Source organism: Bos javanicus, chromosome 10 (genome assembly GCF_032452875.1).
Source record: "Bos javanicus breed banteng chromosome 10, ARS-OSU_banteng_1.0, whole genome shotgun sequence".
Taxonomy (NCBI): Eukaryota; Metazoa; Chordata; class Mammalia; order Artiodactyla; family Bovidae; genus Bos; species Bos javanicus.
The window spans coordinates 72,494,502-72,510,723 of NC_083877.1; the positions used below are offsets into that span (position 1 = coordinate 72,494,502).

The 16,222-nt window shown below is 37.2% G+C and overlaps 1 protein-coding gene across 3 annotated transcripts in view; it reads left to right on the forward strand.

Moving 5' to 3' along the window:
• MNAT1 (MNAT1 component of CDK activating kinase) overlaps positions 1 to 16,222 on the forward strand; it is a 211,721-nt gene that overhangs the window by 88,036 nt on the left and 107,463 nt on the right. For 2 of the 3 annotated variants that reach the window (XM_061429062.1, XM_061429063.1), the window contains exon 6: positions 2,077 to 2,202. In XM_061429062.1, the coding sequence (XP_061285046.1) occupies positions 2,077 to 2,202 (126 nt within the window). Of the gene's footprint in view, positions 1 to 2,076; positions 2,203 to 8,713; positions 8,808 to 16,222 lie in introns of all 3 variants that reach the window. The other variant, XM_061429064.1, reaches the window with a different exon arrangement.

Here is a 16,222-nt window from a genome sequence, read left to right on the forward strand (position 1 = left end):
GAACGAACTTTTTGGCCAACCAATAACTTGAAAGGCTGAATCTGCATTCTCTGTATTCCTAAGAGCATATGTTTCCCATAATTTATTTTACTCTATAGATTTTGTTGATGTGTAAACTCCTACTTATTTCTTTCTTAACATTTACAAGATTTTCAGACTCCAAAGTTTTGATTGCTAAAGTAGAGTATAGCAGATTTGAAGTAAATTGTATTGCCTTTGTACCAAAATTAGTTTTAGATTTCTAGAATACTTATTTTTATTAAATTTCAGCTGTTTTACCAATACATTTTACTATTCTGGTTCTTTTATAGGAAAGTGAAACCAGAATTAAAACAGGCATAGTATTGATTAGCAACTTTTTTTGAAGTGCACATATTGTTTTGCTTTTATGTAAGAACTTTTACTTTTTAGAGTAAGTACTAGGTATGGAATTTGAATTCACTTCGAGTATTAATTAGGAAGCAATGATTTAGCTTTTTAGCCAAGAAAATTTATTTTTCTTCTGTTAGTTTTTACATGTAAAATGATAGTAAGAGATTTTAAAAGATACTTTGGGCCATTGCCCATTTAAAATGTCCTTTAAGTTGACATTTTTTTACAAAATTCCTAATGGGAATCTCAAATAGCTGTGGGAATTCACAGTAATGCCATACTTCCCAGGCCACCAGGAAAGTCCTAATACTATGATTAATGTATTACTAATGCTTTGTTGTAGAATATATGAGAGGTATTCAAGTATATTCTTCTAGAACCAAGTCTCAAGAATTTTGCTTCTTAATAAAGTTCTGCATTATAAATAAAATTTGTGTTTTTCCATTTACTTTTGAAACTTTCCATCTTTAAAACATTTGCTTTTGCAAACCACTTCTGTTGCAAAGTTTTGAAAAACAGATTTATTCTAGGATGATGCTGTTGAAATAATTGGCTTGTTATTTGAATTTCTTCTGTACTATAACCTTTAAACAAGTCTTTTAAATATATTTGTTAGCCATATTTGTGCCCCAAAATACTAAGTTGTTGGGTTTGGAAAGAAAATAGGTTCTACTATATCTTCACTTTTATATTACAAAATGTTTAACACCATAGTTTTTTCAGGATTAAATTCTGGGTAGTTACTATTTTAAAAATTTGTTAGACCATTTGATGACTTTATTTTCATAGGTCACCTTGGTATAGGAGATAGAAATGTATTTGTACCTTTCTTTCTGTTTACTGATACAGAGAGCAGTGTGTCTCTTTGTGTATGACCTTCTTCCTTCCTGGTTTCCTTCTGCATGTGTTTCTGTGTTCTTATTTAACTGACATCTCAGAAGAGAAAATGCTTTGGGTACATTTAGTTTAGATCTTAGCTGTGTAGCACTTTAAACATGTAAGAAGACTTCATTTTAAATAGAATAAATAACAGTTTACATATAAGAGTTAGTTATTTGATGATGTTATTAATATGTGTATATGCAGATTTGTATAGATAGCGGCCCTGTTTTAGTATCAATATAAGATATTAAAAATGTTTACTATTATTTTGCTAATTAAAAAATTTAGATTTAATTTATAAAAGTAAGTAATAAAGGAGAAAATAAATGTACTTTTGGTTGTACTTAACAATCATTCCATTGTACAAAAAACAGAACAAGGATCATTTCCAAACGGCCTCAGGTGAAATCTAATGGGAAACAATTTCAAGCCAGTCTGAATTCACTGGTTAAAAGAATGTGTCTTAGATAAACATCTGATCTAGGTTATAGTACTTTGTACTACTCTCTTTGTGATTAGCTTCTAATTTTTTTTATTTTAATAAATATATGGTTGGTTTCACTAGATGAAATAAGACCCTATTATATTGTCTTTAATGTGGATTTTATAAAAATCCATTTTTGTAGGTTATTTTGATTTATGAGTCTAAAACAGCCTTTTCTTATTATGGAATGTTAAAGTTTTTTGTAAAGTGTTCTCCATAAAGTGAATATTTAGGTTGACATCAAGTGCTTATGGAAAGGCATAATTTAAAATAAAAGACTGGTTGCTCTTTAGTTCTTTCTTTTTAACTTTCACACTGCACTTTAACTTCTCTTACAGGAGAGTTCTGATCTCCCCGTTGCTCTACTTTTGGCTCAGCATAAAGATAGATCTACCCAATTGGAAATGCAAATTGAGAAACCTAAACCTATAAAACCAGGGACGTTTTCCACAGGCATCAAAATGGTAAGCTGTATTTTATTGTTTATTTGGAACATATATGTCAAGTATTATACTTTATAACTGTATATTGATTTTTACAGATAAACTGGAAGATTCAATTATTTAAGATGTGTCTGATCTAGGCTACATGACTAGAAATAAAAATACATGCAGTATAAGAAGAAAGTGAAAAATAATAATTTACAGAGTATGCAACACAGTTTTGTTCTATATGATATTGAATTTGCATGTGTTTATTATTCTGTGTAAGTTTTTAAGCTTGTGGTATAGAAAAATATTTCTTAAAATGCAGACTTCTGGTTTCTGGTATGGCATGTGAGAAGCTTGGAAAGTGCCATTCCAACCTGACAACAAATAAAACTTAAAACCCACTGAAAAATCAACAAGTTTTTTTAGTACAGAGAGGTCACAAAGCAAGCCACTGCCCTTAAAATTGAAGAGACCAGTAGAGACTACAGTGAATCACAGCTCACCAGAACAGCAGCCTTGCTGGGAACCAGTGCTGGTGTAGGGAAACCTGAATTGGTTCACAAATTACTGAAGGCTCAGTATGGGCAACTCTTAAGAGTTAAAAACTCCAGGGGAAATGAATCATCAGAGGCCCCACACTTTTTGTGAGTCTTACCTGTTGTGTTTCAACCAGATTATCTCAGTGTATATTAGAAAAAATCCCCTCATGCTTTTGACACATGAAGGAAAAAAGGGGAACCGTTTTAAGATGTGCCAGAGCATTCTGTTCTTCCTAACAAGATTTGCCCTCTAGGATAAACTATTTTACCAGAGTCTAACTGAGTTTTATCAGAGCCTAACTGATCTGGGTGAAGGGAAATATCCAACTATAACTGCTCCAGTCTTAAATGTTGAAGAAGGGAAATACACAACTTCAATTCACTCTAACCATCCTGCCCCACCTGATGGCAGGGAGATTGAGAAGTGTGTGTGAAGTTCACAGTCCAGAAACATAGGCTTTCTAAAAGAATGAGACCTTATTATAGGACTAGGACTATAAATTATTCTATCATCCCTGATACCGTCAGTTCAGTTCAGTCGCTCAGTTCAGTTCAGTCACTCAGTTGTGTCCGACTCTTTGTGACCCCATGAATCGCAGCACGCCAGGCCTCCCTGTCCATCACCAACTCCTGGAGTTCACTCAGGCTCACGTCCATCGAGTCGGGGATGCCATCCAGCCATCTCATCCTCTGTCGTCCCCTTCTCCTCCTGCCCCCAATCCCTCCCAGCATCAGAGTCTTTTCCATTGAGTCAACTCTTCGCATGAGGTGGCCAAAGTACTGGAGTTTCAGCTTTAGCATCATTCCTTGCAAAGAAATCCCAGGGCTGATCTCCTTCAGAATGGACTGGTTGGATCTTCTTGCAGTCCAAGGGACTCTCTCAAGAGTCTTGTCCAACACCACAGTTCAAAAGCATCAATTCTTCGGTGCTCAGCTTTCTTCACAGTCCAACTCTCACATCCATACATGACCGCAGGAAAAACCATAGCCTTGACTAGACGAATCTTTGTTGGCAAAGTAATGTTTCTGCTTTTGAATATGCTATCTAGGTTGGTCATAACTTTCCTTCCAAGGAGTAAGCATCTTTTAAATTCATAGCTTCAGTCAACATCTGCGGTGATTTTGGAGCCCCCCAAAATAAAGTCTGCCACTGTTTCCCCATCTGTTTGCCATGAAGTGATGGGACCAGATGGCATGATCTTAGTTTTCTGAATGTTGAGCTTTAAGCCAACTTTTTCACTCTCCTCTTTGATTTTCATCAAGAGGCTTTTTAGTTCCTCTTCACTTTCTGCCATAAGGGTGGTGTCATCTGCATATTCGTGACATTGTACAGGAGACAGGGGTCAATACCATCCCCATGGAAAAGAAATGCAAAAAAGCAAAATGGCTGTCTGGAGAGGCCTTACAAATAGCTGTGAAAAGAAGAGAAGTGAAAAGCAAAGGAGAAAAGGAAAGATATAAGCATCTGAATTCAGGGTCTCTCAGTTGTGTCTAACTCTTTGCTACCCCATGGACTGCAGCATGCCAGGCCTCCCTGTCCATTCACCAACTCCTGGAGCCTGCTCAAACTCATGTTCATCGAGTCAGTGATGCCATCCAACCAGCTCATCCTCTGTCTTCCCTTCTCCTCCCGCCTTCAGTCTTTCCCAGCATCAGGGTCTTTTCCAATGAGTTCGTTCTTCGCATCAGGTGGCCAAAGTATTGGAGTTTCAGCTTCAGCATCAGTCCTTCCAATGAATATTCAGGACTGATTTCCTTTAGAATGAACCTGTTGGATCTCCTGGCAGTTCAAGGGACTCTCAAGAGTCTTCTCCAAAAAGCATCAATTCTTCGGTGCTCAACTTTCTTTGTGGTCCAACTTTTACATCCATACATGACTACTGGAAAAACTATAGCCTTGACTAGATGGACCTTTGTTGGCAAAGTAATGTCTCTGCTTTTTAATATGCCAGCTAGGTTTGTCATAGCTTTTCTTTCAAGGAGCAAGTGTCTTTTAATTTCATGGCTGCAATCACCATCTGCAGTGATTTTGGAGCCCCCCAAAATAAAGTCTGTCACTGTTTCCCCATCTATTTGTCATGAAGTGATGGGACCGGATTCCATGATCTTAGTTTTCTGAATGTTGAGCTTTAAGCCAACTTTTTCACTGATACCTTACATTTTTAAAGACCTGTTTACAAAAGTTTGTTCTACTCAGTGTGTCATGTCTGGCTGTCAAGGGGAAAAAAAATTGCAAGATATACCAAAGGCAGAAGACACAGTTGGAAGAGACAGAGCAAGCATGAGAATTAGATATGACCGGGGAATTGGAATTATCAGACTGGGAATTTGAAACAACTGTGATTAATATGCTAAGAGTGCTAATGGATAAAGTAGATAACATGCAAGAACAGGTGGGCAATATAAGCAGAGAGATGGAAATTCTAAAAAAGAACTGAAAAGAAATGCTAGAGAAAAAAGAAACTCTAAGAGAAGTGAAGAGTGCTTTTGATGGCTTATTAGTAGATTGGACATGCATGAGGAAAGAGTCTTTGAGCAAGAGGATATATCAGTCGAATTCTTGAAAACTGGAAACCAAAGAGAAAAAGCCTGGGGGGAATAAAAGCCCAGAACAGAATATTGCAAGGTCTGTGGGATGACGACAAAAGGTACAACACAAGCATTCTGGCAATACCAGAGAAGAGAGAAAGGAGCCGAAGAAATATTTGAAACTATAACAACTGAGAATTTTCCTAAATCAACATCAGATACCAAACCAAAGACCCAGAGAGTTCAGAGAACATCAAGTAGGATAAATGGCAAGAAAAAAAAAACCTTATACCTAGGGATATTATTTTCAAATTATAGAAAATTGAAGATAAAGAAAAAAAAACTCCTGAGGAAGCTCCTCCTATAGAGGAGCAAAGATAAGAATTATATCTGGCTTTTCCTCAGAAACCATGCAAACAAGAGAGTGGAATGAAATATTTAAGGTATTCAGAGAGAAAAGCCACCAGCCTAGAATAATGTACTGTGTAAAATTATACTTTAAAAGTAAAGGAGAAATAAAGATCATAAGAGAAAAATAGAGAATTATTTGCCAGTGTATCATTTTTGAAAGAAATGTTAAAAAAGGTTCTTTAGAGGCTAGGAAGATGATATAGATGAGAAATCCAGAAGAGAAAGCATTGCAGAAGAAATGAATGAAGATAAAATAAAACTTTTATTTTTGTTGTGCTTAATTGCTCTAACAGATAACAGTTTAAAATAATAGTAACACTGTTTGACCATGTTTGCTTATGTGTCTATATGTGTATATGCACATGTATACTTATTCACACAGGTCCTTATATATAAGTGAAATGAATGACAGTGATGATACAAGGGAAGGGAGGAAGCAATTAGAATTATTTTGTTATTATAAGGTACTCACACTAACCATGTTTCTACTACTCAGCTATTGTTTTTGAGTTTTAAAATTGCCTACTTTGTTTGTCATATGTTTGCCAGCTAATTAGATTTATAAACACCTTGAGGACAGAAGTTGTATATTTTAACTTTGTTTTGTATAATTGTGGTTATGTGGGCACCTGAAAAATACAAAATATTCATAATCTATTTTAAGCTTACAAATGTAGGAAATTTGAGCATATTTTTACATAATAATGTAGGGGGGTTTCCCTGGTGGCTCAGAGGATAAACCGTCTGCCTGCAATATAGGAGACCTGGGTTCTATCCCTGGGTTGGGAAGATCCCCTGGGGAAGGAAATGGCAACCCAATCCACTGTTCTTGTCTGGAGAATCCCATGGACAGAGGAGCCTGATGGGCTACAGTCCACAGGGTCGCAGAGAGTCAGACATGACTGAGTGACTTTACTTTCACTTTCCATAATGTAAAGGAACACACTACTCATTTTAAGGAATTACCAAAGGGCTTCCCTTCCCTGGTGGCTCAGAGGTTAAAGCGTCTGCCCGCAATGCGGGAGACCCGGGTTCGATCCCTGGGTCGGGAAGATCCCCTGGAGAAGGAAATGGCAACCCACTCCAATATTCTTGCCTGGGAAATCCCATGGACGCAGGAGCCTGGGGGCCTACAGTTCATGGGGTCACAAAGAGTCGGACAGGACTGACCGACTTCACTTTCACTTTCACTTTGAACTAAAAAGAAAGTATAGAGGAAAGAAAATGGGCTTGGAAAGACTAAGATACAGTGGGATTAAATACCAGCTTCACAATTCACTAGATGTGTGTCTATGGGTAAAATGTTACTTTGCTCTTTCTGAAATTGTTTCTTTCATTGGTAAAGTTGAGATAATTGTAGATTTATATGATTATTTGGATGATTAAAATATGTATATAAAATGCTAAACCAAGTGCAACAGTCATTTTACAAGTAATGCTTTTTGTTGTTATTATAGTTTAAATGTCTAAGTGAATTATAATCTCTTTATATTGTATAATTAAGTAGTACATATTTTTAGGATTCTTGAATTTTGGGGAATTTTATGATAAATTTGGCATATTGATATCCTGGAAATCTGTGGCATTGCTTTGACCATAGTATTTTGTTCTACAGTTTTTTGAAGTTTATTTTTTAAATTTGCATACAACAAAGGTCAGTCTTTGTGATGTATAGGATCTTGCCAGATGCAGAACAGTATAGCGATCGTAAAATCATAATGTAGAGCAGTTCCATCACTCCTCAAAATTCTTTCATGTGGGTTGTTTCCTTGGTTATGATTATCAACAAGGCTGCTGTAAGCATTTGCTTACAGTTGTATGCTGCTGCTAAGTCGCTTCAGTCGTGTCCGACTCTGTGCGACTCCTGACACGGCAGCCCACCAGGCTTCCCCGTCCCTGGGATTCTCCAGGCAAGAACACTGGAGTGGGTTGCCATTTCCTTCTCCAATGCATGAAAGTGAAAATTGAAAGTGAAGTCGCTCAGTCATATCCGACTCTTAGTGACCCCATGGACTGCAGCCTACCTGGGTCCTCCATCCATGGGATTTTCCAGGCAAGAGTACTGGAGTGGGGTGCCATTGCCTTCTCCATACAGTTGTATAGGTAAGTTTTAATTTGTTGTGGGTAAATAATACTAAGAAGGAGATTTGATGATTTATATATTAGAAAGATATATTTAGGTTTGTAAAAAATTTCCAAACTATTTTTTAAAGAGCATATACCAGTTTGCATTCCTATCAACATTGAGTATTCCAGTTGCTCTGCATCCTCAGCATTAAGAATTTTAGTATTTTAGGCATTTTAAACAGGTGTATCGTGGTATCTCATGGTTTTTAATTTGCATTTCCCTGATGACTAATGTTGAGCACCTTTTTGTGTGCTTACATTTCATTTGACCTTAGTATTTAGCTTAATATATTAGATATCTTTCCAGATAGTGTTGTGACCTTGGTATTTATTTTCTTTCTTCTTCCCTTCCTCATTTTTACAACCTTTTGTTTGGTGAAATGTAATGCAAATATACAGAAGTGCACAGAACCAAACCATATAGCTTAGTGAATTATTACAAAGTGAATATCTGTGTAACCATCACATGGCTAAAAGAAAAAAGTATTCTCAATGCTCTTGAAGTCCTCCTCATGACTTCTTACATCTAGCCTGCACCCCACTCCTTTTCCCCAAAATAGGGACTCTTGTTTTCTATGGCAGTCCCTATCTAGCTCTTTTAAATAACTTTAACATCTAAGCATGTATGCCTTAACCTGATTAATGTTTTGTTGTCCATCTTATATTTGTGAGATTCATCCATGTTTTTGTATATAGATGTAGTTTTTTTTTTTTTTTCACTTTTCATTGCTGGGTAATGTTCCATAGGAGGACTATTCTACATTCTACATCAACATTCTACTGTTGATGGATGTTTAGGTTGTTTTGAGTTTCAGTAATATACATAATGCTAACATTTTTATATATATTTCTTGGTGCACATGTACAGACATTTCTTGGTGGCTATTCACCTAAGAGTAGAATTACTTGGTCATGGTGATTATGTATGTTAATTTTAGGAGATACTGCCAAAACATTTTCCAAAGTGGCTTTTACCAATCGTACTTCTACCAACACTTGTGCCTTTCTGTTTTTTCCACTGTAACCATTCTGGTGAGTATGTATGCTTTGTGATTTTAATCTGCTTTATTCCACTGATCACTAATGAGATTGAACATTGACTCCCGTATTTTGTGAAATACTTATTCACGTCTCTTGCTCATATGTCTAAGTTCTTTTTATGCTGTGGATCTGTTAGTCATGTATTTTCAATAACTTTTGTCACTTTGTATTGTTTTCCACTCTTAAGGGTTTGTTTTGAACTCTATTGTTTAATTTTGTATTATCCATCTGAAATTGGTTGTTTTCTTTTTTTTTATGGTGGGAGGGAGGTTACTTTAATGCTTTTTGAAATTAAAATAACTTAAGTATGTGATGGAATACTTATTATTACTGTTCATTATTTAGCAAAATTTGGCATTTGGTTCAAGGGCATGGTGAAAATTTTAAATGACAGTTTTCATGTGGATTGATTATATTACTGAATGTGGAGATTGATACGTAATATAGATGAAAATCTAAATGTTTATGAAGTTAGGAGTTTGCACTTTTTGGTAGAATCATTTCTAAAATGCAGGGTGAAAGTAATATTTATTGAGCACCTATGTCCCAAGGGTTGATTTCATTGAACAGATGTAGGCAAGGATCCCAACATTGCTTAAGACTTTGTGACCTGTGATAGTTTTCTTTTAATAAAAGGGAGAAGGCAGTGGCACCCCACTCCAGTACTCTTGCCTGGAAAATCCCATGGATAGAGGAGCCTGCAGTCCATGGGGTCGCTAAGAGTCGGACCCAACTGAGCGACTTCACTTTCACTTTTCACTTTCATGCATTGGAGAAGGAAATGGCAACCCACTCCAATATTCTTGCCTGGAGAATCCAAGGGATGGGGGGAGCCTGGTGGGCTGCTGTCTATGGGGTCGCACAGAATTGGACACGACTGAGCAACTTAGCAGCAGCAGCATGTTTTTGGAGAAGGCAATGGCAGCCCACTCCAGTACTCTTGCCTGGAAAATCCCATGGGCAGAGGAGCCTGGTAGGCTGCAGTCCATGGCATTGCTAAGAGTCAGACACGACTGAGCAACTTCACTTTCACACATTGGAGAAGGAAATGGCAACCCACTCCAGTGTTCTTGCCTGGAAAATCCCAGGGACGGGGAGTCTGGTGGGCTGCCGTCTATGGTGTCGCACAGAGTCGGACACGACTGAAGCGACTTAGCAGCAGCATGTTTTTGTTTTTATATCTCCATGAGATAGATGATATTTCTATTTTTGCAGATCTGCAAACTGAGTCTCAGGTTAGATCACCTGTAAAAGATGGCACTGAAATTCATTCTCTTTCTGTTATACCTTATTTAATTAATGAAAATGCTCAAAATACAAAACATAAATTCTTCCTTATTTGAGAATAGCTAGGATTTCAACTATTGCTTCTAGTAGCAGACTGATTGTATGGAGGGTAACCTAAGGGACAGGAGCCAGAGCAATGACTTTTTCTTTTCCTGAGCTGCTGTACTTAAAGAAAAGTCAAACACAATACAACAAACGAAGTCAGATTTGCTGAACTTGGAGAGGGTCCAAGGAAGACATATAAATGTAATTAAGGTTTTTGGAAATAAAGCCTTTGCCGTGTGACTGAGAAGACAGGATTTATTTATTTAGTAAACCTAGAGAAATATGAAGGGTTAAAAATTAACATAAAATAATTAGTATGAAATGAGGATTTAATTATTATGTATTGAAATATGTAGAGTTGAGATTGGACATGTTTTGGTTAGGAGTGTTCACAGAGTGGTTGAATTTCTTGAATTTTATTTCCTAGAATTTAAGCTCTCAGTGAGTGAAAAATGTTGGGATAGAGTATTCAGTTCAGTTCAGTTCAGTCGCTCAGTCGTGTCCGACTCTCTGCGACCCCATGAATCGCAGCACGCCAGGCCTCCCTGTCCATCACCAACTCCTGGAGTTCACTCAGACTCACGTCCATCAAGTCAGTGATGCCATCCAGCCATCTCATCCTCTGTCGTCCCCTTCTCCTCCTGCCCCCAATCCCTCCCAGCATCAGAGTCTTTTCCAGTGAGTCAACTCTTCGCATGAGGTGGCCAAAGTACTGGAGTTTCAGCTTTAGCATCATTCCTTGCAAAGAAATCCCAGGGCTGATCTCCTTCAGAATGGACTGGTTGGATCTTCTTGCAGTCCAAGGGACTCTCAAGAGTCTTGTCCAACACCACAGTTCAAAAGCATCAATTCTTTGGCGCTCAGCTTTCTTCACAGTCCAACTCTCACATCCATACATGACCACAGGAAAAACCATAGCCTTGACTAGACGCACCTTAGAAGAATTACTTATATATAATTTGTAACTTGAATGTCTAAGAGAGTTCCACTTAGTCACTGTTTTATATATGAATAGGAGAAACTTTAATTTGTATATATTTTGTCTTCTCTGCAGAGATAGTTCTTTGCACTCCTAAAGTAGGAATTGTAACTTTCTCAGTCGTTTGCTAGTTGCTGCTGCTAAGTCCCTTCAGTCATGTCCTACTCTGTGCGACCCCATAGACGGCAGCCCACCAGGCTCCCCCGTCCCTGGGATTCTCCAGGAAAGTTATTTTAAGCTAATTGGTTCAAATTCCAACAATATAATTTTAGTACCTCTGTTTCTTTTTTATTTCATAAATAATTCTAACTATGTTTTCCCCTAAAGAGTAGATGTGGTTACCATTATTACATCATTCCTGTTTGAGGCAGTGAAGAGATTTCAAAGTAATAGTTTTTCCTTCCCATTTATTACCAGCTTGTATCATTAAATATCCATGCAGCATATCTACAGATTTAAGTACTAAGGCTTAGTCTTTTGGAAGCAAAGAAGGACACCGCTATCATGTTGTAAATTAGAAACCAGAATCTAAGGCTGGGAATCTGGCACTTCTTTAGACATGATGGTGTTCTGTTCTTTGCTATACTTTTGTGTGCAAACGGGAAACAAACTGAGTCACAAGGACAACCTAAGAATTGTTTTTAAGTAGAGCTTTTGTTCCTTTGTTGTTAATTAGTGGGGGGCAATATAGGGGAGCATGTCATTTGTTGTCAGAGGTTTGAGTATTTTAACCTTGATGTTTAAAAATTTTTGTTTTATATTATTTGTGGGTAAGCCAGAAGGGAGCTCATTTGTGATATAAATTCGCTTTTCTGATTTCAACAAATAGAATTTAGTTGTTTTCATCAAGGATTGCTTATTATTTGAACTCATTTAAAGATTGAACTCATTGTTAACATTTGTTGTAGAAAATTGATATCCAGTTGTATCTGAAATAAAATAAAAATTTTACTGAGTAGTCAGTTATGTTCTTGGAGAAGGCAATGGCACCCCACTCCAGTACTTTGCCTCGAAAATCCCATGGATGGAGGAGCCTGGTAGGCTGCAGTCCATGGGGTCGCTAAGAGTCGGACATGACTGAGCAACTTCACTTTCACTTTTCACTTTGATGCATTGGAGAAGGAAATGGCAACCCACTCCAGTGTTCTTGCCTGGAGGATCCCAGGGATGGGGGAGCCTGGTGGCTGCCGTCTATGGGGTCGCACAGAGTTGGACACACTGAAGTGACTTAGCAGCAGTTATGTTCGAGCTGCAGTTGTGCTGGATAGCTTAAGCACATTACCAGTTTGCTTGAAAAACAAAAAATAAAATGACCAAATAGAACTAAATCTATTCTTAACATATAATTTCCACTTTTCTGGCAAATCAAAGTGTAGAAATCAAAGAAGTCATGTGAAAATGCAAGTAATATTAGAGTTAATGATTTGTCTACAAATGTGTTTTGAATAAGCCAAATTAACATTAAAAATAGTCTTAGCAATTCTTACACGTTTATGAAACTCATAGATAAATGATTATGTCTTATAATTAGATATGAGGTGATTACTTTCTCTTAGCATTTAAATGTCTCCAGGTATTTTGTGTTATTTCAATAAAATTGTAATATGTTCTAATTTTAATTATAGAAATCTGTGAAGAGTTATATGTAAAAAAAAGTTTGGTTAATATGATCATTTTAAAGGAAATGTAGATTCTTATAACTTAAGATAATACTATAGTGAGTACCTTAAAGTGACCTAATTAAATATTTTTATAAAATGAATAGCCATTATAATTAAAATTATAAATTTGAATTTTATTAAAATATTTTTTATTGAATCAATTTTATTGAATATTTTATAATTCTTTTAAAAAGTTTGTTTTGATATTATTATAAGGGGCTTGAATTATGACTTTTCTGCTACATACATACTAACTGTATGACCTTGGGCAGATCTCTTAACCTCTGTAAGCATTAATTTATTCACTTCTTAAGAACTTAGTTTTAATGTCCTTGTCTGATAACTCCATCCTGTCATTTCTCTATCTGCTTCTGTTGACAGTTTTTTCCCCTCCTGGTGTGGGTTATATATTTCTGCCTTATTTTTGAATACCTGGTAATTTATGACATTTCATTAAATATTTTCAGACTTTGGGGTTGTAGTTAAGTTACCTGCAATCTGTTAGATCCCTGCATGGATTTCTTTTAAGCATTGCTAGGGTCTATAAAGTGAAAGTGAAAGTGAAGTTGCTCAGTTGTGTCCGACTCTTTGCTACCCCATGGACTGTAGCCTATCAGGCTCCTCCGTCCATGGGATTTTCCAGGCAAGAGTGCTGGAGTGGATTGCCATTTCCTTCTCCAGGGGATCTTCCAGACCCAGCAATTGAACCTGAGTCTCCCGCATTGCAGGCAGACGCTTACTGTCTGAGCCACCAGGGAAGCCCACCAGGGTCTAAGAAGAGATTTAAATGTTAGGCTAATTTAGTTCTACTTTGAAGTTATACCATTTTGAGGGCTCTGTATGTGATGTCCCATATACTGAGAGGCTTTTTTCCCTTGTTTATTGAGACTTCAAACTGTTCTGGTCGTATGAGTTTGGGGAATTTTTTGAGCTTTTTCTTTCCAGTTATTTTATTTGTTGTAGTTCAGTTGCTAAGTTGTATCCAACTCTTTGCGACCCCATGGACTGCAGCATGCCAGGCTTCCCTGTCCCTCACTATCTCCTGGAGTTTGCTCCAAATCATGTCCATTGAGTCAGTGATGCCATCCAACCATCTCATCCTGTGTTGTCCCCGTCTCCTCCTGCCCTCAACCTTTCCTAGCATCGGAGTCTTTTCCAGTGAGTTGACTCTTCTCATCAGATGGCCAAAGTATTGTAGCTTCAGCTTGAGTAATTCACACTCATTTGCACATCACCCAGGCAAAAGTTAAGGGCATCATTCTGTAGATCTCTAGAGCAGAGGTGGGCAGATTTACAGCTCACAGGCCAAGTTCCACCTACCACCTGTTACAGTAACTACAGTTTCTGGAACATAGCCATAACTCATTCATTTATGTATTGTCTTTGTCTGCTTTCATGTTTTAATGGCAGAATTAAGTAGCCTGAATGTAGCCTGCAAAACCTAAAAAATTTATCTACCCTTTACAGAAAATGTTTGGAACCCCCACTTTAGAGTTTTCTCTCTTTGTGCAGCATTTTCTTTTCTGGTAATCTAACCTTTAAGTTACAGCTACCTTGACAGCCCTAAAGTGTGCTCTCAGTTTCCTTGACTCCCAAGCTTTGTTTGAGTTCCCCTTCCACACATCATGGCCTGGAAATTGCCTCTATGTAGTACACCAGAGAAATACAGATATCTCTTCATTTCCTTTTCCTTGGCGATCAGAATCCTGTACTGACTGATACTCAATTTCTAATTTCTGAAAACCATTGATTCTTATAATTTTTTAGTTTTTTAGTTGCTTAATTAATGTGGGGAATGGTCTATCTAGTCCTTTTATAGTAAAATGATCATATGCTGAAGTAGCAGCATAATATTTTGAGATTCATTCATGTTATTTTGTATATCAGGAATTAGTTTTTATTGCTATATAGTATTCTGTTCATTTGAATATACCATTTTTGTGGTTCTGTTGTTGACAACTACCTGAGCTTTTTGCAGTTTTTGACTGTTATTAAAGCTTCTATGAACTTTCTTATATAAGCTATTTTTGTAAAAACATGTTTTATTAAATTTTTTACTTCTTTTTAAAATTTGACTATTTTAGAGTATAATTCATTTACAGTGCTGTGTTAGTTTCAGGTATATGGGTGAGTTATTCAAGTATATGTATACATATATCCATATATTTATATATGTATATATATATATCCAAAGATATACATATATCTTTCTCAGTTTCTTATCCCATATAAGTTATTACAGAATACTGAGTGGAGTTCCCTGTGCTATATAGTAGGTCCTTGTTGATTATCCATTATATATATATATATATATATCCATATATGAAATAGTAATGTGTATACTGAAGCCATGAAATTAAAAGACGCTTACTCCTTGGAAGAAAAGTTATGACCAACCTCGATAGCATGTTGAAAAGCAGAGACATTACTTTGCCAACAAAGGTCCGTCTAGTCAAGGCTATGGTTCTTCCAGTGGTCACATATGGATGTGAGAGTTGGACTGTGAAGAAGGCTGAGTGCCGAAGAATTGATGCTTTTGAACTGTGGTGTTGGAGAAGACTCTTGAGAGTCCCTTGGACTGCAAGGAGATCCAACCAGTCCATTCTGAAGGAGATCAATCCTGGGATTTCTTTGGAAGGACTGATGCTAAAGCTGAAACTCCAGTACTTTGGCCACCTCATGCGAAGAGTTGACTCATTGGAAAAGACTCTGATGCTGGGAGGGATTGGGGGCAGGAGGAGAAGGGGACGACAGAGGATGAGATGGCTGGATGGCATCACTGACTCGATGGACGTGAGTCTGAGTGAACTCCAGGAGTTGGTGATGGACAGGGAGGCTTGGCGTGCTGCGATTCATGGGGTCGCAAAGAGTCGGACACGACTGAGCGACTGAACTGAACTGAATGTGTATATGTTAATCCCAAACTCCTAATTTATCCCCCTCCCTTCCCCTTGGGTAACCATAAGTTTGTTTTCAAAGTCTCTGAATCTCTTTCTGTTTCGTAAATGTTTGCTTGTATCATTTTTTTTTTTTTTTTTAGAGTCCATGTATGAATGATATCACATGATATTTGTCTTTCTCTGTCTGGCTTACTTTGGCTTCTAAGGTGGCTTAGTGGTAAAGAATCTACCTGTAAGTGCAGGAGATGTGGGTTCAATCCCTGAGTTGGGAAGATCCCCTGAAGTAGGAAATGGCAACCCACTCCAGTATTCCATGGGAGGCTATATACTCTGTCCATGGGAGAATCCTAGTGGCTATAGTCCATAGGGTCACAAAGAGTCTAACACAACTGAATGACTGAGAGAGCATGCATGTACACACGCTGCAAATGGCATTATTTCACTCATTTGTATGGTTAATATTCCATTGTGTAAATATATCACATCTTCTTTATCCTTTCCTCTGTTGATGGGCATTAAGGTTGCTTCCATAAT